Raw genomic sequence first — 20,037 nt, 5'->3', positions numbered from 1 at the left:
AGGAGATAAAATCATTTTGAGACAAGACCTGGTTGAGCTGTTTTCTGTGCCCTAATTCACCACACAGGTAAAGGACCAAACCAGGAGTATGAAGCTCTGCTGAAGCCCAGCACTCCTGTCCTGCTCCTGAGGCCCCTGAGGCTGAACCCTCCACTGGCACCCACTGGGCATCCACCCTCTGACACAGTGGGAGTGGTCTTGGTGTGGCCCCGTGCCGGGCTGGGTTCCAACAGGGTTCCACCCTGGTTTGTGAGGAGGTTTAGTCCTTGGATCACAGACAGAAGCTGGCTGTGCTCACCTCTTGAGACTGTGATTCCTGGGAGGACCGGCAGTGTCCCCTTTGCCTGCTGTGATCCTGATGGGAACGCGTGTGCAGTGTGCCAGGTGTCAGCCACGTCAGCCTGGCGCAGACCTGGGGGACCAGGTATAAATAGTGCCATTCCACTTGTTCTGTTCCTACCTGTATCGTCATGATCTCTGCTCCAAGGCTTGGCTCCATGGATGTGTTATTTTGTTCTGGCTGCAGCCTGGCTTTGGGCTGCTCTTGGGGCAGAGGCTGCCTGTCAGTTCCAGCTTCTGTTTCCCTCCCAGGGTCACCAAGCCTGACCTTGATCCCTCCTTTCTCCGAATTCTGCTACTGAATGCTACTTTGTCACACCAGGTCCTCAACCTGGGGAGCCAGGCAGATCCAGGACACAGCTGGGAGACAGACCTGGCTTTTTAAGGAAGACAAGGAGGTGACAGAGGTTTTTACCACCCTCCCCCTTGCCACACTTATATATTGTCTGAGTGTTGCCTTTTGGAAGGTGCTGGGGCTCCTTGGCGAGCCCTGGTGGAGCTGTGCTGTGGTGCCAGGGACATCCAAAGAGCTACACGCTTCCCACCATGTGTCTGGTCAGCTGCTCCAGGTATTCATAGAATTATGGAGTCATGGAATGGTTTGGGTTGGAAAGGACCTTAAAGCTCATCCAGTTCTGCTCCCTGCCATGGGCAGGGACACCTTCCACTATCCCAGGTTGCTCCAAGCCCCGTCCAACCTGGCCTTGAACACTTCCAGGAATAGAGAATCCACAATGTTGTTGGGTATTCTCAGTTTGACTCGGTTTTCAGCCAGTGTTGAGGCAGCAGCTTTATCACAAATTGTCCCAGAGGCCACATGTCCCTTCATTGGGCTCAAAGTCAGGAGGGGCTCTCAGGTTTTTTTGAGGGGGGACACATGTCCTTACAGAAGAATCCATTGAAACAGGTCCATTCTTACAGCTTGCCATCACTCCTGCTCAGATGGTACCTTCAATAAGAGCTTTGTAGAGGAGATTGAGTTCTCCCTATGCAGGAGCCTACCTGTTTTGGTAAATGCATTCCTATGTTTTCACATACAATAGATCTCCAAAAGCTGTGTAATTTGGGAGCTGGAGCTGGAAGAAGGAGAGCGTCAGGTTTGTGGAGAATTCACCTTGGTTCGATGCTTTGCAAACCAGCAGTGGGGTTGTGCCGTGCCCAAACCTTCTCTGCCAGCCCCTGGACCGGGATGGCCCCTTCCCTTGCTTCTGACGTGTGTCCGGCCGGGGTCCTGGCAGTGAGCTGAGCCAGGTGGGAGCATCCTGGCATCACCATGGCCGTGGGCAGGGACCTGCCGGCACCTGCCACAGCAGAGCCACCGCTTGTTGAACCGAGAACAGGAAAACCAGACGGGGAGTTTGGCTTCTGGAACGAGATGAGCAGAAGTGACGAAGATAACACAGGCAAGGTGCTTCTCCCCTGGCAGTGGAGGGCATGTGGTTTGCTTGGAGAAGCTCGGGATTTGTGTGTTTTCCACCTTGGCTGCAGCACACGGAGCTCTGTGAAAGCCACAGTGAGTGTTTCCTGTCACACAGCGCGTTGAGCAGCAGCGTGGCAGCGAGCTGGCGTCAGCAGCACAGCTCCAGCCGGGGCTCAGCTCCCAGCTCGGGCTGAAGTAATGGGGAAATCCGCTGGTGGTATCAGCGTGTCGGGAGCTGCCATGGCTTTTTCAGTGGTACAGAAAGCATGGTGACAGTTCTGCTGGTGGGGAGGGAGCAGCAGCAATTGAGAAGGAAAGGACCCAGCTCTGAGTGTGGCACCTCATGCATGGCTGCCCAGAACTGTGCATGACTGACCCACCGTGTGCCCGCTCTCCTGCCCTCCCCTTCCTTCCCTCTTGCATGGAGCTGTGAATCCAGCAGAAGCCTTTCCCCCCCTCCGTAGCCTGGTGCTTGCCCGGCTTTGGCATCATGCTGTGCTGCTCCATGGTGCCTGGTGTGTTAAGGAGAAAGGCTTCCCTGCTGAATGCTGCCCTGGCACAAAACTGGAACTTCACATGGCCCAGGCTTTTTTCCCCCCTTCCCCAAGTTCCTTCCATGCTTACAGAATTCCAGTTTACTATAAGCTATAAATCCATCTTTTCATAGAATCCCAGCATGGGATTTAAGGGACCTCAAAGTTCATCTCATTCCATCCCCTGCCGCAGGCAGGGACACCTTCCACTATCCCAGGTTACTCCAAGCCCCGTCCAGCCTGGCCTTATGTCCATCTCTGTTCAGTTCTTGCCCTGTCATTTAAAAGCTGCCAGTAACATGGCAAACAAATCTGAGTGTTACTGCAAAGTGTTTTGTACACTTTGTAAAACATTGGTCTGGAACCCGCTGGCCTCGATGGGAGAGGGAAAAGAGGAAAGCAAAGCTCCTGGGTTTGCAGACCCCAAATTAGAGGAAATCAGTGAAGTTCTGTGCTGAATTTTCCCTGAAGCCTGATTCCTTCAGGGCCCCTGTGTGAAATTCGTTCTGTCTGGTCCTTGCTCCTGAATCCACCAAAATATTCCTGAGGTTCCCACACTGGGAAGAAGCACAAAGATGCTGAGATGGAGAGAGGGATCCGGGGAAGAATTGTGCAAGAACAGGGAGGACGAGGAATGTTTTGCTGCCATTACCACGGATTTTGCTGCTTGCAGCTGGGAGATGTTACTTGTCCACGTTGCGACATCGTGGACTGAAACCAAATTTAAACACAGATATCCCAAAGCATTTGTCCAAATTCCCCGAGGCTCAAGCAGGGATTTCACTGGGGTGTAGCTGGAGTTGCAGAGTCCTCAGGCTGGTCATAGCAGGACTTTCATTGAGGGTCTCCTCAACTTGAAGGACCCTGTTCCAGTGGCCGTGGCACCTTTTGCAAAATATTTTTGATTTCTTTCTTGTGTAATCAGTGTGCTTGGTCTTGATCTCTTCTCAGGTTTAAGGGCATGTTTGAGTCATGTGGTTTATTTGTAGTTAAAGCTGGTTTTTGTCCTAGACTTTGACATAGTGAAACATGTGATGGTGAAAATTGGGCAGGACTGGAGCGAGTCTCAGTTGGGGTTTACTGCAAGGTGTGTGTCCATTATATGCGTGTGTGTCTGTGCGTGTGTGGGCATGTACACGTGTATGTACAGATATGGACACAGAGAATATGGAATATTTATGGAATTAAAGCAGCCTGGACTCCCAGGACCTTGTCTCTGTTCAGCTGTGTCACATCAGTGCCAGTTCTGAGTGCCTGAGAGTGAACAGGGCGCAGAGTTATTGGTGATGAGGCCATGTAACGACGATGCCTGTGCTCATTTAAATGGCCAAAAATGAGCCCAAATGCATCTTCGTCCTGCCACCTTCCCAAGCCTTCCTGTTGTGCAGCCAAGCAGCAGATGGGGCTCTTAGGAGCCAACATGAGCTTTCTGTAGGAATGGTGTTTGTCCTGCAGCTTCCACTTGGGACAGGGCATTAGTGCCAGGAGTGGGAAGGTGGAATATGTGCAGGTGGGAACATGGAGGAGGGAGCAGTGTGGCAGCAGACCCTGCCAGCCCCGGGTCCCCAGTGCCACCGGCCCGGTGGGTGGTGCTGGTCGCTGCCAGGGCACCAACAGCCATTGGTGCTTCACCTGTCACCCTTCAGTCCATGTGATTCAGCATCAAACCAAGGACAGCAGTGGTCAGGAATTGTCTGTGCTAACTTGTTTCTCTGTCTTGAAAATCAGATCCAGCCCATTTTTGGGGCTTAGCTGGTACTCTTGAACCCCGTAAGCTGCACTTCAGCAGAGCAATCCACAGCCCCAGCTCCATGCTGGGCACGGGGGGCAGAGCACAGCGCCCCAAACTGTCCTGGGAACGCAGTGGGTTCTGCAGATTTGTGTTTAAATTTTACCAGGATAAAGCAGCCCAAGGGAATCCCTGTCTTTCTCCACTGGTGGGACTTTCAAGACCCTGCTCACATCCCTGTGAGCTGCGGGTGAAGGCTTCGCCATCCCCAAACTTCTCAGCTCATCAGGGTTGTGTTTATTCCCTGTTTTCTGTGTGCAGGGTAGTTTGGGCTGTGTTTTTCCTCCCATGTGCAGCAGCAGTGGAAATATCTGTGTGAAGTTGATCATGGTTTTAAAGGAGGTTGTTGTGCAGGAACTCCGGCAGCGACTGTGTTGGCAGACACAGCTCTTCCCTGGCTGATGCCTGATAGATTTCTGTGCAAAGCAGAGATGGGCCAAGCGCAGAGTCCTCCTTCTCCAGCAGGTTTTGGTCCAAGCTGGTGATTTGGAGCCATCCTGGAGAGGACAGCAGTGTGGTAATCACTCTCCCACCCTGGATAACAGTGAGGTGGTGGGACCCTACACTGGTCCAGCCTTCCTGTAGCACTGTGGCTGCTCCAGAGTTTTCCTCATCGCAGCTGATCCCGCTCCCAGAGCAGAGCTCGGAGCACTGACTCAAACTACAGTTTTGTAACCTTGGCCAGGAACCAGATCATCCATCGGCAGCATCCAGAAGTGGAGCAATACCAGAGGCAGCTGCGTACAGATAATTGAGGGAAGGGTTTGTGGGAAAAACTGCTCCCGGAGAAACCGCACAGGCGGAGTGGCTGCTCGTGGGTGCAAGGCACTGTCAGGGCTCGCTCCTAGTTCGGACTTTGTGTCTCCCAAGAACGGTCCCAGCTGGAGGATTCTGAGTCACAGTGTGGTTGGACAGAAATGTCCAAATATAATCCTGTTAAATAGCAACACTTGCTGTAATAAAAGTATGTGGAGTTGTCAGAATTTGGCACTGTTGACCTCCTGCTGGGGCAGGAGAAGACACTGGCAGGTCACAGGTATGAGGTTGTGGTTGGAATTCAACCCTTGGCAAGGATGGGTTTGTGTAGTGGGTCATCACCGGAGAACTGTGGAGGAGCCGGACGTTTGTGGAGCCCAGTGAGGTCATGGGCATCATCCTGACCATGGCCCTTGGAGACGTGGGTGCAAATCCATGTGCAGGCCAAGCTGCTCTGCTGTGTTGTTTTCTGCAGGTCCTGAGGAACACCAGGAAGGGGCATCTGTTCCACAGATGATTGAAGTACTAAGAGCTGCCATAATTCAGTAATATTATTTAATTCAGTTTAATTTAGGTAACTTAGGCTGCAGGATTGTTGTTTTTTATTACAGTGAGGGTGGGGAGGCCCTGGCACAGCTCTGGCTGCCTTGTCCCTGGAAGTGTTCAAGGCTGGGTTGGACAGTGCTTGGAGCAACCTTGTCTAGTGGAATGTGTCCCTCCCCATGGCAAGGGATTGGAATTAGATGGTCTTTAAGGTTCCTTTCATCCCAGTCTGGGATTCCATGATTCCAACATAGTAAGTTTACTTGGCTGGCGTGTATTTGAGAGGGCAGCAAGCCTTGCCCAAGCCAGCTGTGAGTCGTTGCAGGATATCAGGAGGTCAGGAAACACTAGGAAGAAAGGCAGAATAAATATTTGGGAAAGGTGGAAGGAAGGACAGTTACTGGGGACCAGGTAGTGATGTTGAGAACAGGAGAGGAGAAGCTGTGCAAAGAGGTGAATGAAGATGTTTCATATCTAAGAACTCCTGATAATGGGGGACATCCCCCTTCGAAAGCCAGGGACAAGCAGATAACAGGTTCCCCATGGTAAGGAAAGATGTGGAGTTGAAGGTGAGGACACAACGGAGCTGCGAGACCAGGAGAGCATTCTTTCCCATGGAAAACACAGGGCTCTCTCCATTGCCCTTTTTTGGGTCCTAAGAATTATTAGCACCTTGCACTGCACTATCTCATTTAATAGCTAATCTCTGTGATTACCCATTGTCAGGTGCTGAGGAAACCACCTGTGTTTGCTGTGCAGGCTTGCAGGGCTCCTGCTGCTCCTGGCCCTGTGTACTCACCATGGAAAACCATGGACTTTACTCCTCCAGAGTGGGGCTGGAGCACAAAGAACAATTGTTCCTTGTTCCCCAAACTGCACGTCCCGCTGGTGCTCACAGGCAGTTTCAGGGACTAATCGTGGGTCATGTTGGCCAAACAGGTGAAGGATAAACTGGTGGAGAGCAGGTGCTGGGAGCATGTTGGTGGAACAGCCTGAAGGTGTTCCTGCCCATGACAGAGGGTGGAACAAGATGAGCTTTAAGGTCCCTTCCCACCCAGACAGTTCTGAGATTCTATGGTTCTGCATGTTGAAAGACCTCAACTCTTGGTTTTCTCCCCTTGCTTTCCAGTGCTGGGGGTGTATGTTAAATTCTGGGTGTGAGATTATTTTAAGGCAATTTTCAAAGATTTGAGACACCTGTTTTTCTGGGACAGAGTCCTTAATAGGAGCCTGAGGTATTAAAATTTTCATTTTTCACAAGGTTTGTTCCTATTCCAACCTTTTCAGACCAAACAAATGTGTTGAATCTGTGCAAATAGTGTCTGGGGCTCTAATTGCACTGGGGGGTTTGCATGGGCAGGAGCCTTCAGCCAACTCCCTCCTTATTTTCTGGCGTTGAGGGGAAGGCCCCACGATCTTTTTTACTTCAGGCTGGCGGGGTCTGGGCAGGCTCCGATGCACAGATCGTGTGCATGAGCTCATTTGTTGTGGCTTCAGCTTGAATGCAGGAGTTTGGCTGCTCTGCAGGAGGGCAGGGATGGAGGGCTGGGATGGAGGGCTGGGACCAGCAAAGCTGTGGAAAGCTGCCATTCCCCTTTGGAGATACATCTGAAAGTGTTCTTTATTCCTCCCTGTGAGGGTGGTGAGGCCCTGGCACAGGTTGCCCAGAGAAGCTGTGGCTGCCCCATCCCTGGAAGTGTCCAAGGCCAGGTTGAATATGACTTGGAGCAACCTGGGATAGTGGAAGGTGTTTCTGCCCACAGCTGGGGGTGGAACTGGATAAACTTTGAGGTCCGTTCCAGCCAAACCATTCCACGATCCTATTCTGTGATTCGTTTTAGGTCCTCAGTGGTGTTTGCATTTCCCTTGTCACATTTCCCTTGTGTTGCTTGCTGGGCCCATGAGCAAGGAGGGATAGGGATGGGGGAATTTAAATGTACATGGGATCCATTGGGTTTGTTAATGAGAAATCTCCTCTCCTGTTGGACATGGTGTTGGTGTTGTCTGGCTGGGGCTGGAGTGGGCTCTGTCAGTGTTCCTCTGTGCCTGTCCCAGTTTGCTGTCACCTTCACTGGGAGCCTGGTCCTGGCAAACAGGAGCAGCTGGTCCCATACTGCCTCCCAGATGTCCTGAGCTTGAAGCCAGCAGTGCTCTCCTCCTCCAGGGGACAGATGAACCCCTCCCTCCCTTCCCTCCCTTTTGGGATCACTGCTGTTTGAGGTCCTCCACAGAAGTGTTTGGTCTCAGTGTGTGGCTTTGGCTTGGTGTACCCTGGGCAAAATAAAACCCATTTTCAACTGGTTCCTCAGCCCAGCAAGGGGAGAGGATCGTGGGTGGGTGGGCATGGCCAGGGCTGGCTCTGCAGAGCTCTGCTGTTCTCAACTGGCCTCGCTCTGCATGGCTCCAGCCCCACTCCTGGTCATGCTCCCAATGGTCCTGTTTCTCCATCATCTGGGAAGGTTCTAGGGGATGCTGTGGGGGCTGTGACCTCCATCTGCCAGCCCCCGGCAGTGTCCAGGAGCGCCCTAGGTCTGGGGCAGGGGGAACTGGACTGGATGTCATCTCTGCTTTTCCAGCTTTCTCCCAGCTGGCCAAGTCCCGTGTGCCATACTCTGTGGGCCGGGACCACCATGGCCTTCCATGCTGGAACCAGCCATCCTGAAACAGCAGGAGCTGCCTTGCCCAGGCTGGTCCATCCCAGAGCAGGCTCCCCCTCTCCATTCACCGCTTTCCCAGGGGATTGTGTGGGATCCAAGCTTTCCGGCAGTGGGGACTGCTGTGGCCATGCCGGGGCCTGGTGAGCACCAGGCCGGCTGTGCAGCCAGGGCTGGACACTGGCCAGGGGGGAAACAGCTCCTTTGTTTTCCAGGAGAAGTACAAGGGGTTATATTCCCTTGAGCTCACTCAGTCTCCCACTTCTTATTGTGTGGTGACATGGAATCAGCTCCTTGGAGGAGCTTAGTTAATTGTTTATGAAGTAGGAAGGGTGCTGGTTATCTCTGGTAGGGAGGTGAGCTGGAGAAGGAGGTCGTGGAAGAGGGGTGCTCGTCCAGCTCCTGAATTAGGAGGGGTTGAAGCCAAATTGTCATTCTGCAGCCCTAGATTTGTGACTCTGTGCTGTGCCTGGGGGTGGCTCTTCCAGCTGGGAACGTGTACCTCCCCTCCGACTCTGATAAAACGTGCTTCAAAATGAAACGAACTTATTAAACGTGCTTAAAAATGAAAGGAAGGCTGCGGCGTTGTCGGCAATTGTTGTGCAAATGTGATACTCCCTGCAAGCTGTGGAACAGGCCAGGGCTGTGTTTACCCGGAGAGGCAGTGGCTTTCCAAGTGTAATGAGTCAGCTCTGCGAACAGAAGGGGCGCAGAATTAATCTGGCATCCGTCTGGCCTTTTCTCAGTTAAACAGGTTTTAGAAGCTCCACGTGAATAGGTACCTACCCCTGGTACAAACAGCCACAAAGACTTGGGAGTGGGCACAGGTTTTTTGAGAATAAATTGGCAGCATGCAGGTCATGGAGCTGTTTGAGCGAGGCACTGGTGGCAATGTGGGGTTGATTTTTGGCTGCAGGTGGGAGCAGAGCGTGTCCCAGTCCCAGCCTGCTCACTGTCAGCAGAGCTGAAGCTGCTTGGGTATAATATCCGTTGGAAAGTGTAAATAAATTTCCGTTGCCCAGCACTTCATCTGAATTTCCACCTCTTAGGTTTGCAGTGAATATTGAAGGGAATATTGTCCTCTGCTCCTGCCTTCTCCCAGGCACACACTCCTTTCTCCTTTACCTGCACCTTAATGAGGCCCAGTAGGTGAAACTGAGGGGAAATAATTCTCTAATTTTACCAGCTGGCTAATGATGCCTGACAGAGTGAGGTTCTTGAGGCTGGGAATGGCTGGAGCTGCTCCTGGAGCCTGGGGGTGGTGGTGTGGGGGAGCTCCGGGGCCAGCACCCCTTGCCTTGGCCAAGGGTTTGGTGAACTCCAGCCCCTCCATGCTGAGAATCCAGGAATGGCTGAACTACCTTTTTAAGGTGCTGTTTGCATTGGCCCTGGTGTGCTGAACCCTGGCACTGTGTCTGAGGAGTGAAGAGCAGAAATGTGGAGACACAAATCTCTGCAGGCATTCCCTCACTCAGACAGGTTTTCTTTTTCCTTAATTCTTTATGGGCACGCTGGGTTATTTACACTGAATTTTCTGCACTTCCCCCCTTCTTGCTGCCCAGCTGTGGCAAGGAGGAGAGTGGATCAGCCTGCTCCTGTCTTGGCCAGTTCAGATCCTTTTCCTGCTCTCCCAGCTAGAAGGAAAGGGCTGTGGACTGCTGGTTGGGAGTCCCAAAGCTCAGCACCACAGCTGTCCCCACATTGAGCAGGGGGACACAGGGAGGTCTCTGTCCCCAAAGCTTTGTTCCTAAACATGGATAACCACCTTCCCGTAGTCCAGGCAGAGGATCTGGGGCTGAGAATTAGCCACCTTGGGAAGCACAGTCACCTAGTGCTGGGACTGTCTGTGCCTAGTGCTTTGGTGTGGGAATTTGTGCTGCTGCTGGGCTGCGATGAGGCCTCTGAACCACCTTTTTTTTAAAAAAACCCCCACAAACCAACCCAAAGGACCCCAAAGCCTCTGAAGCATAAATAAAACATTTAAATTTGAAAGGGATTTCCAGGGAACTTCTGAAATACAAGGCTGATGAAAGCACCACTCTTGAGTTCCTTCAGCCTGTAACCCCTGTCCTGCCCTGCTGCAGGTGTGGGATCCAGCACCTGGCAAGGTGGTGCCAGGCTCTCCCAGGACATGGTTCAAGCTGCTTCAGCCAGAGCTGGCAGGAGGCTTTGGGTTCTGTCCTGTCCCGTCCTCTCTCCTTTCTCCTTTCTCCTCTCTCTTCTCTCCTCTCCTCTCTTCTTTGCTTTTTCTCTCTCCCTGCCCCCAGAATTCCCATCTCGTGATGGAGCACTGCATGACTTTGTTCCTGGACAATTTCCTGCAGTTGTAGCTCTGCAGAGGTGCTGGTGTCAGACGTTAATGGGTGCGATGTTAGTCCTGGAAGGTGACAGTCAGCTGGGGAAAAGTTCCCAAAAGTGCCCTGTTTGTGCCATTCCAGCCTCAGTCCAAGGAGCCCGTTGCTGTTGGGGTTGCTGGGGGTCACTTCTTGCAGATATCCCATTGCATGGGTGCTTTCCAGCCTCTGGTCTCAGGAGAGGAGATATTTTTGTTCACCCAAAAGGGCCTTGGCTGCTGTTCCTGATCCCTGTTACAGCTCGTGCCTCCCTCTATTTCAGATGTCAGTTGTTGTTCCAGCCCTGTAACCAGGCAACACACACCGGAGCAGGAGCGCTTTGTACCCTCTAGGTTGGCTCACCTGGGCCAAGGTGTGGCACCAGAGCCAGAGCTGGGATGTCAAACAGCCCTGGGAACGTTCTGACCGCTCTGTCCTTTCTGGTCTGATAATAGCAACTTGTTCAAAAAGTGCGTTTTTTTATGTAGGTTTTTGTAATTTGTGTTGGTCCTGTAAGTGTCTGGGCATTCAGTGTGGCAAACTGGGGGAGCAGGGCTGTCCCTGTCCCAGGGCTGTCCCTGCCTCAGGGTTATCCCATGTCCCTGTGCTCTGGATGGAACCGCAGCTCTGGGAAGCTTTGTGTAGGCTTGGAATCTTGCTGTGGATGAAGAGCAGGAGAGACATCTCTTTGCTGGGACGTTATCCATTCTAGGCTATTCCTTGCACATGGAACAAGCCATACTTGCAGCTGCAGGTCCCAACTTGCCTCTCTTGGGGTCAGCCTCTTCTCCCAGGCAACAAAGATAGGATGAGAGGACACAGCCTCAAGCTGTGCCAGATGATGTTCAGGTGGATATCAGGAGGAATTTCTTCGTGGAAAGTGTTGTCAGGCATTGGAAGGGGCTGCCCAGGGAGGTAGTGGAGTCCCCATCCCTGGAGGTGTTCAAGGAATGACTGGACTTGGCACTCAGTGCTCTGGGCTGGTTGACGAGGTGGGGGATCAGTCACAGGTTGGACTCGATGGTCTTGGAAGGTCATTTCCGACATATATGATTCTATAATTCCATGTGTGATTCCTCGCAGCACCTCTTACTTATTGGGAAGGTGGCAGAAGCCCGCAATGGCTTTTCCCACATATGAGGGTGCTCTGCCATCCTGGGGCTGCCATCCAAGGACTGGGAGGCGTTGTATCCCCATGGAAAGTGCCTTGCCTTTCCCCCCCACAGTAGGAAGATCCTTCTGAGATGTCTGACCTTCCTTTTCCTCTCTCCCAACAGACGGTCGATGATGAGGCGATGGCAGCATAAATGAAGATCAAGTAAGGAAGGCAGAACGATGCCCAAGGGTGGGTGTTCTAAAACACCACAGTCAGAAGATTTCTCTCTCAGCAACGACATGGTGGAGAAACAAACGGGGAAAAAGGTTTGTGTTTGGGTCGTCTTCCTTCCATTGGGAATGCTGCTCCTGGAGCTTGATGTCTCCAAGCCATGGAGTGTTTCACATGGTGGGAGGTTGCCATGGGCTTTTATCCTGGGAATGACATTGGTGCTCTGCCAGCTCACGGGGTCCATGCTGTTCCTCTGTGGCTGCAGTCCTTCCCAGGAAATGCTATGGCCACCTGGACCCGACTTGGCTGAGCAACAGGAGATGCTTTGGAAGATTCTCTTCTGCAGTACTGTGCATTTTTAGAGGTTTCTTCACTGAGCTGTGGAAGGCCCAAGTGATGCAGTGATGGTGCACGTGTGTGCTGGGCTAGGGAGGAGCTTCTTCTCCTCCTCCTCCAGATGGAAATGTCGTGTCTGTGTCAGGCTCAGCTGGTCTTGCTTCCCCCAGCAGTGTGGGCTGACCAGGGCTCAGCCTGGGAGCTGCTCTGCTGAAATTGCTGCTTCTGGGCTTTATTTGAGGTGTTTGGGTTTTGGCGTGGCTTAATGTGAAGCTACTGAGATGAAATCTGAGTTGAAGGATAAATAAGTTCACACTTCTCCTCTTCATTCCCAGATTCTTGTTTTGCTCCGGGCATGAGCTCTGCCTCCTCTCATTCATCTTTTCCCCCTCCTCAGTATCAGTCATTTCCAGTCAATAGTTTTGCAGAAATCTGGGTGCAGATTTAAATAAACATGAAAACCTACATCTACTGAATTCTGCTAAGGAAACAGATCTCATCCACTTCCCTTTCATCTCCTTGCTCCAGTTTCTCAGCATTCCCCCAGGAGTTTCTGCCTGGGAGCTGAAGCTGAGCGTGGCAAGCCCCAGCTCCGTCACTTCCCCTGCAATCCTTCCCGTGGTGATGGCAATAACTCCTCGTGTGATTGAGCTCATATTACTGACAAAATGAGGAAAATGCCAAATAGCCAGCAGGAAAATCCCAGGAAGGATTTGGTTATGGAGCACGTTGGTAGCATCTGCCGCGTTCCCCTTTCTGTGTCATCGTGCATGCACAGGTCAGTGCAGGAGCGTTGTGGGCACAGCGTGGGGCTTCTAGGAGGGAGCAAAATCTGGGATCAGGGGTATTGGAGAGAGAACAGCTGTCCTGGAGCATGGGGAAGATGCCAGCGTTTACCCTGGCAAACAAGGATATGTAAATACAGGGCTGGTCTGTGCCGGGTAAGAAGCTTAATGCTGGCGCAGGTGCTTGTGCAGGGAGAGGATCAGTTGGAATATGAATCAGCTCCCATTTTATTTCATCCACTCCCGGCAGCTTAAAGGCTGCGTGTTATTTACAGAGCAGGTTTGTCGAGCGGCGCGGAGGACGCCGGGAGCCGGAGTTATCTCCCGCTGGCTACAGAACTAGGACACAATTTTCTGCCTCCCATTCAGAGGTGTCGGCACAGACCTGCGGAGAGTGGCACTGAGAGGGGACGGGGCAGAGCTTTCTGCTCACCTAATTCTGGCCTTTTCAGAGGAGGAGTTGCTCACAGGCTCTTGTCTTCCCAGGACTGAGCTGAGATCCAGCCCGAGTGGCCAAAGGATCCGTTTCTCCCTGTTTCTGGTTCATTCTGCAGCTGAGCTGGAGCAGTGACTCAGGGGAAAAGCACTTCGACCTCCTCCCTGCAGACGCTGTTGTACCTGCCTGTCAGCAGCCACTGCCTTTCATATATCTTGCCTTTGTCAACATGTTCAAAGGCCTGAGCTGTAACTTGGCACACGAGGCTGGATTGGGAGGGCACAGCCTGAGCAATGCCACACGCAGGGACCCACCAGTGGGCACGGGGAGAGCAAAGCGATGCCACTGCAGTGTTTTCCTCTTAATGTGACCTTAATATCGATAGTTGATTTAGCAATAAACAGACTTTATGTGCCTGGGCTCTGCAGCTCCAGCACTTGCAGTGGGATGGTATTGGGTGCTGGGGGGTCCTGGTGCTGCGGTGGGCTGAGGGCCACAGGGTCAAGGGGAATGGCCTTGAGCTGAAAGAGGGGGGCAGGGTTAGATGGGATATTGGGAAAAAATCCTTCTCTGTGATGGTGGTGAGGCTCTGGCACAGGCTACCCGGAGAAGCTGTGGCTGCCTTATCCCTGGAAATGTCTAAGACCAGGTTGGATGGGGCTTGGAGCAACCTAGTCTAGTGGAAGGTGTCCCTGCCTGTGGAACAAGATGGACTTGAATGTCCTTCCAACCCAAACCATTCCATGATTCTGTGATCACCAAACTTTGAACATGAGTTCCATGCTTGAACACGCAGCAGCCCAGCTCTCAGGGAAGCTGCGCTTTCCCAGAGGGCTCCTGCTTTGAGGAATAGGATGTCAGCTGCTGCTTTGAGCTGTAGAGCTCATACTCCTGGCTCTCTGCTCCCTACCCTTCCACAGGAGGGACTTACGAACTAGTGGGATGTAGCCACGAGAGTGAAGTGGTTTAAAGACTGTGTCTGACAGCACTGAAGCCGTTTCTCCCGGGATTAGTGGAGCCCTTATATGGCTGCACTCAGCCTGCCTGGGGCGGGCACTGGCAGCCCCGTGGCTCCTCCTGCTGAGTTCAGGCTGAAGGGTTCTGTAAAAATCTGCATGCCTTATATGAATAATTCTGCTTTCTGGTCTAGATCCACAGATCCCCATAGCAGAGGCAGATTACTCATGGCTTAGCCTGAGCAGGGTTCTGCAGCGAGAGTCAGATCAGTTGTGGAAACCATTTCCTGATGTGCCTGGGACTGGCTGGGTGGTTACACCATGTGCTCGGCGGCTGCCACAGAGCATTTGCCTCTTTGTGGGGAAATGCTCCCTCTTGCATAGCCCAAATTGCATTTTTGCTGCAATGGTTGAGCTGAACACCAAACAGAACAACACTTACCCTGGTTTTTGCTTGTAGGAGCTGGCAGAGATTAAAAGAACTGAAGATTTTTCTCCTTCCTCTTCTCCCCGTTTCAGAAAAGGGAATATAGTCCATGTTTTTCAGTTCTTCTTGAAACCAATTGGGCTGTCAGGGCTTTCCAGAGCTGTACAAATGAGAACTGGGCTATGTGTCCACCAGAGTCACCTTCTGGGCCATGAAATGGCCCCTGCAGGAATGGATGGGTGACTTAGATACCGAAGAGCCTACGTTTAGATGAAGAAAATCATCCCATGGTCATCACAGGGTCATGTTTCTTACAGACCTCAGAGCCTGAGGCTCACAGGAAAGGGGCTTCAGCTCCAGTCACCTCCATACTTCAAATATTTCATTGCAGCACTGATAACAACACAAATTCAGACTTTTTGGAACTTTATGCGTGTGTGTGTGTGTGTGTGTGTGTGTGTGTGTGTGGTGTACTCTGGTTTTGGAAAGGCTGCAAGGGACCTAGATTTAGGGAATAGTTTGGTTTCTACCACATTCAGTTGCTTTTTGGGTAAAACCATCCATTCCTTTTTGTAACACAGGGGGATAATCTTATCCTGCCTCTTCTCCCCCTGACAAGACCTGCTCAGGAAATGACCTGCTAGTGCAGGGAAAGCCCCACCCTTGGGAGCATTTGTTTTTTTGCAGGGTGGGCTGGTTTGCCCATGGCAGGACTGTGACGTGCGGCATCACCCGGGGCACAGGCCTTGGAGCCCTCGGTGCTCCTGGGCTTCTCCTCCTGGGCTGCCTGGGCTGGTTTTGTTCGTTGCTGCCTAATTTTTACTGACATCACAACTTGAAATGCTTTCAGCTTGTTTTGGAGAACAAAGGGCTCGGGGATTTCCATGGCTGGCAGTGCAAGTCTCTGCATAAGCGCTGGGATGTGAGTCAGGTTCTGTTGGAGCAAGGTGATAGGGCTGGAAATACGGATTCCTTTGCATGGGTTTGTAAATCATAGAGTCCCAGAATGGTTTGGGTTGGAAGGGACCTTACAGCTCATCTTGTCCCACTCCCTGCTGTGGGCAGGGACACCTTCCACTTCCATGTTGCTCAGAGCCCCATCTAAGTGGCTCTGTCTTTAGAATTCTGCATCAAAAGGAACCACAGGATTGTTTTTGCTCAGAGAACCAGCCTTTGTCTGTTTTTTATGTCAGAAATGCCCTGAGCAGATTGATATCGGGGTCTGTTGTGCTGATTAAGAGAAACCATTCCATCCCCAAGCTGCAGCATCTCACCCTGGGTGGCTGCTGGGGCAGTTCATGGTGGATTTGTGCTCTAAACCATGGCAACCAAGAGTGACTTGTGATCTTTGAACTTTGGCAAGTGTAACTCAAGGTGGGTTCAGTTACTCATATAGTAAATCTTACTAAGAACATGACGTGCCAGTAGGGGATTTCTCGTGTACTCATGGTTGCCGTGTCCCCTTTGCCAAAGCAGCTTTTATTAACACCTACAAAGGGGAACTTGTTGCTGCTGCTGAGCTCTCAACTGTTCTCCATCCCCAGACTCCTGTCCTGGCCTAGGAGAGCCCTAACTCTTACACACAGATGTTCATACGAGTTTCTCTTCAATGCCAAGGCCAGGTTGGATGGGGCTTGGAGCATCCTGGTGTAGTGGAAGGTGTCCCTTGCACATGGCAAAGAGGTTAGGATGAGATGAGCTTTGAGGTCCCTTCCAACCCAAACCATTCCAGGATACCGTGATTCTGACTTGGATTTGTTCCATTTGTGAAACCTGATTCTGATGAGTCTGAGCTTTCTTTAAGCATGAGAAGACCTAAAAGTGAAACCAGGTTTTACTCAAGTAAAGGATGACATTCTTCATTACAAAATTGGAAATAATTAGGGAAGTAAAGCTTAAAATAAGAAAAGGAAAACTTTTAGGAATAAGACTCTCCAAGTGCCTTGATGTTCCGCCTGCTGCTGCAGGCATCCCCAGCAGGTTACTGCTTTCCAGGGGGGAGCAGAGTCTGGATCTCCCTTGCTCCAATTAGTAGAAAAGGTTATCGTTGTGCTACTGTACAAATTAATCTTCAAAGCAGTGCTGGGGCTGCTGCCACTTCCTTTGCTCCGTGATATTTAATTGTGCTGAACTTACTGGATCAGCAGCTCCGAGCGTTGGGGCGGATGCAAAGGAAGCGCTGCCTGAGCATGCCCAAGATTCACACAGACAGTTCCAGTGCCAGTTCCATGCTGGGCTCACCCTGCTGTCTGGGAAGGTTTTTCCCCTAGTTCCTCTACTCTCCAAAGTGGAGATTTAAACAACATGGCAATAACAATGGCTTTAAATGTGAGGGTGGTGAGGCCCTGGCACAGGTTGCCCAGAGAAGCTGTGGCTGCCCCATCCCTGGAAGTGTCCAAGGCCAGGTTGGACAGGGCTTGGAGCAACCTGGTGTAGTGGAAGGTGTCCCTGCCCATGGCAGGAGATGGAACTGAATATGTTTAAGGTGCCTCCCAACCCAAATCATTCCATGATTTTATGATTATGACTTTCTAGAATAAGCTGCGTTTTTACCTGTCCTTCCCTTTTTCTCACTCCTGGGTGTGCAGAGATCCTGGACAGCATTAATCCATCAGAAAACCTACCCGATGTGTGAGAGCATCTTCCAGATGCTCCTTGAACTCTGACAGCCTTGGTGCCGTGACCACTTCACAGTGCAGGAACCTCACAGACTCATGTCCTTAGTGCTCAGAGATGTCTTTTATCCAAGCAGATATAAGGAAAAGTTCAGGATGTGGATGACCAGTGTGGTAAAAGGTGCTTTATTTATTTGGTGGCTTTTTTTTGTGACACATACATGTTTTATTTTATTCTTTTGATAACACAATCATAGAATTGGGACAGACTACAGTACCTGCTCACAACACGACATTCCTGGGAGGTGATGGGAGCTCCTCAGAGCAGCAGCTGCCAGTAGAAGTGGCATCATTTGTTATTCCCAACTATTTTTGTTCACCTCAGAAAAAGCAAGGCAAAAGCATTTCGATCTGGAGGGTTTAAAGGAAATGCTGGAGTGTTTATTTTGGCTGTGGGGACTCAGTCCCGCTGCTCCGGTTCTGAGCCTGGCGCTCGGCAGCTGCTCTGGAGCAGGGCTGCCCTTCCCAGGGCTCCAAACGTGCCTTGGCTCCCTCCCACCACAGAGCCCTGTCAGGCAGGTTTGTTTCTCTTGCTTTACCAAAAAAGGGATTCCCCAGCCCATTTCCTCCGTCCTCACTGGAGCGCAGTGAGAAGAGCCACGGGGCTGTCACGCTGCAAACTGAACCCCTTGGGCCGAGTCAGGGGTTTCTCTTTCGTCTGTGGGTGAAGTCTGGTCTCCAGACAGAAACTTGGGAAGAGGAAGGAGCGACGCATGCAGTGACAGCACAGTCCTGTGACTGCTGGCACCGGGGCCACCTGCCAGGGACAGACAGAGACTGCGCCTCTCTAAACAAGGGAATGCTCTTAGATTGGCTCCTCCAAGCTCCCGGCCACAGTCTGGCATGATTTAATGTATTGAGGTGCTTGTATTTAATCTAACTCTACCTCTAAAGCTCAGGGTCTGGGTTTTACTGGGTTATTGAAATCAGATCTGTCACAAAACCACTTGTGCTGCCCTTGTTGTTGGAGCAGGGGCACAGTGGTCAATCCAGAAGTGCTTGCTTAAAATAATACTGTTCCTCACATACAAAAAACACAAGGGCGTGACCTCGGGCTGTGTGTTCCCGGCACACTGAACTCCTGAAGTCTGAGTTGTGAACCAGCTCTCCCTGATCACGTGAAAAATCTCACCTGTCTCAGTACTTGGTAACTTTGCCTTGCTCAGGATGTTCCTTCAAAATCTCTCCCTGCTTCCAAGGAGTTCCCAGCATTTTGCTTCACATTAAAATCCAAATCAACCTGAATAAACAAGACTGGTAAAAAGCAGGACATGGGTTGTTTTTGTCATGTCGTTTTGTTCAGAAATCCTCAGGTTCCCCCATCCCAGCTTGCCTTCCCTCCATGCTCACAGCCAGGCACATCCCCAGCCTAACATAACGTGTTGGCTCCATTTTTTACGTGAATTGGTTGGAATTTGGCACCACACAGCAGCCTCGATTGGCCTTGTTGGAGCTTTTTATCTCGGTGGAGGCTGCGTTGGCAAACCCTGATGCTGGAAATTCACAATATAAAGGAGAGAGGTGCTGTGTGAGGCCAGTGTGGGATTTGGGGGATCAGGTGAACTCAGTCTGGGGAAGAGAATTGTTAATCTGGTCTCTTCTCTTTCCAGGATAAAGATAAAGTTTCTCTAACCAAGACTCCAAAGTTGGACCGTAGCGATGGCGGCAAAGAGGTGAAAGAGCGAGCGACCAAACGCAAGTTGCCTTTCACTGTTGGAACAAATGGAGATCAAAAAGACTCGGATACAGGTACAGAAATGCCGTATTCCACCCTCAAAATGTGAGTGTTGGGGCTGGTGGGGAGCACACAGGATCCAGGATGCAGACAATCCACACGGTAGTGTTGTATCAAGTTTCCTGCTTTTTTTTTTTTTTTTGGAGGAAGAGGATGTGGATAAGGGTTGGATAACTGCTGTGTGCACATCTGGAGCTCAGTGGGTTAAAGCCCTTCTTGGTGCTGTTTGTAGGTGGACCAGGCAGTGGCTGTGTGAGGAGACACCCTTCCTTCAGCTGTTGTCTGTTCTCCCTGTTTCTTACTATCCTGGTTCAGGAACTGTAGCTGGGACAAGCCATGGAGCTGGGCCTGCTCGTGAGAACTTTGAAAATAAGCAAACTAAGCTGAGTATTGTTTAAAAGGAAACCAACAAATAAAATCTGGTCAAGCAGGTCAGTCTCGTGGCAGAAGAGTGGCTGGTACACACCGGTCCTGCCCAGCATGGCTACTCACAGTTGTAGAAGGCTGTTGGATTTATGAGGAGTTGGGAAGAGCTGTCACAAAGCTTGGATGTGGAGAAAATAGTGTTGTTTGGTTGTAAGGGACTGGTCTGTGGATTTCTGAGCAGAGGTTTGTGTGGGTCCTTCCTGTACATTCCTAGGAAATCTGTGCTTGGAAATAGTTTTGGTCAGGTAAAATGGTTGTGCAAAGAGATAAAACCAGCTGAAAGTTGGGAACGTGCTTTAAAAGGGTACCGAGGCTGTGTTTCGTGATGCTCTCTGGTGAGTGTGGGAGGTGATCTGATACGGGATGTGTCTCCTTTGGTTCAGAATTTGGGAGGGCAGATTTGTAAGGGTCAGGAGTGCCACTGGTGAGGGCTGTTCATGGATGAGCACACACTGTGACGCATCCTGAGGTTGGCCTGGTGCTTCCATGAGTTTGTGTTACTGAACTCCCTGTCTGGAGAGAAAGTTTCAAAAAATTCATTAATTCTGTTAAATGTGATGGTTGTTC

At 51.2% G+C, this 20,037-nt stretch overlaps 1 protein-coding gene across 1 annotated transcript in view; it reads left to right on the top strand.

The window, feature by feature from the left end:
- ANKRD11 (ankyrin repeat domain 11) overlaps window positions 1-20,037 on the top strand; it is a 111,390-nt gene that overhangs the window by 67,037 nt on the left and 24,316 nt on the right. The window contains exons 3-4 of the mRNA XM_029964550.1: window positions 11,645-11,789; window positions 18,920-19,058. Of these exons, the coding sequence (XP_029820410.1) occupies window positions 11,703-11,789; window positions 18,920-19,058 (226 nt within the window). The 5' untranslated portion in view covers window positions 11,645-11,702. The remainder of the gene's footprint in view (window positions 1-11,644; window positions 11,790-18,919; window positions 19,059-20,037) is intronic.

The sequence above is a fragment of the Manacus vitellinus genome, unplaced genomic scaffold, assembly GCF_001715985.3.
Source record: "Manacus vitellinus isolate BGI_N305 unplaced genomic scaffold, ASM171598v3 scaffold_10_pilon, whole genome shotgun sequence".
Lineage (NCBI taxonomy): Eukaryota > Metazoa > Chordata > Aves > Passeriformes > Pipridae > Manacus > Manacus vitellinus.
The sequence above is the reverse complement of the archived record's forward strand: the minus strand, read 5'-3'. Positions and strand labels throughout refer to the sequence as shown.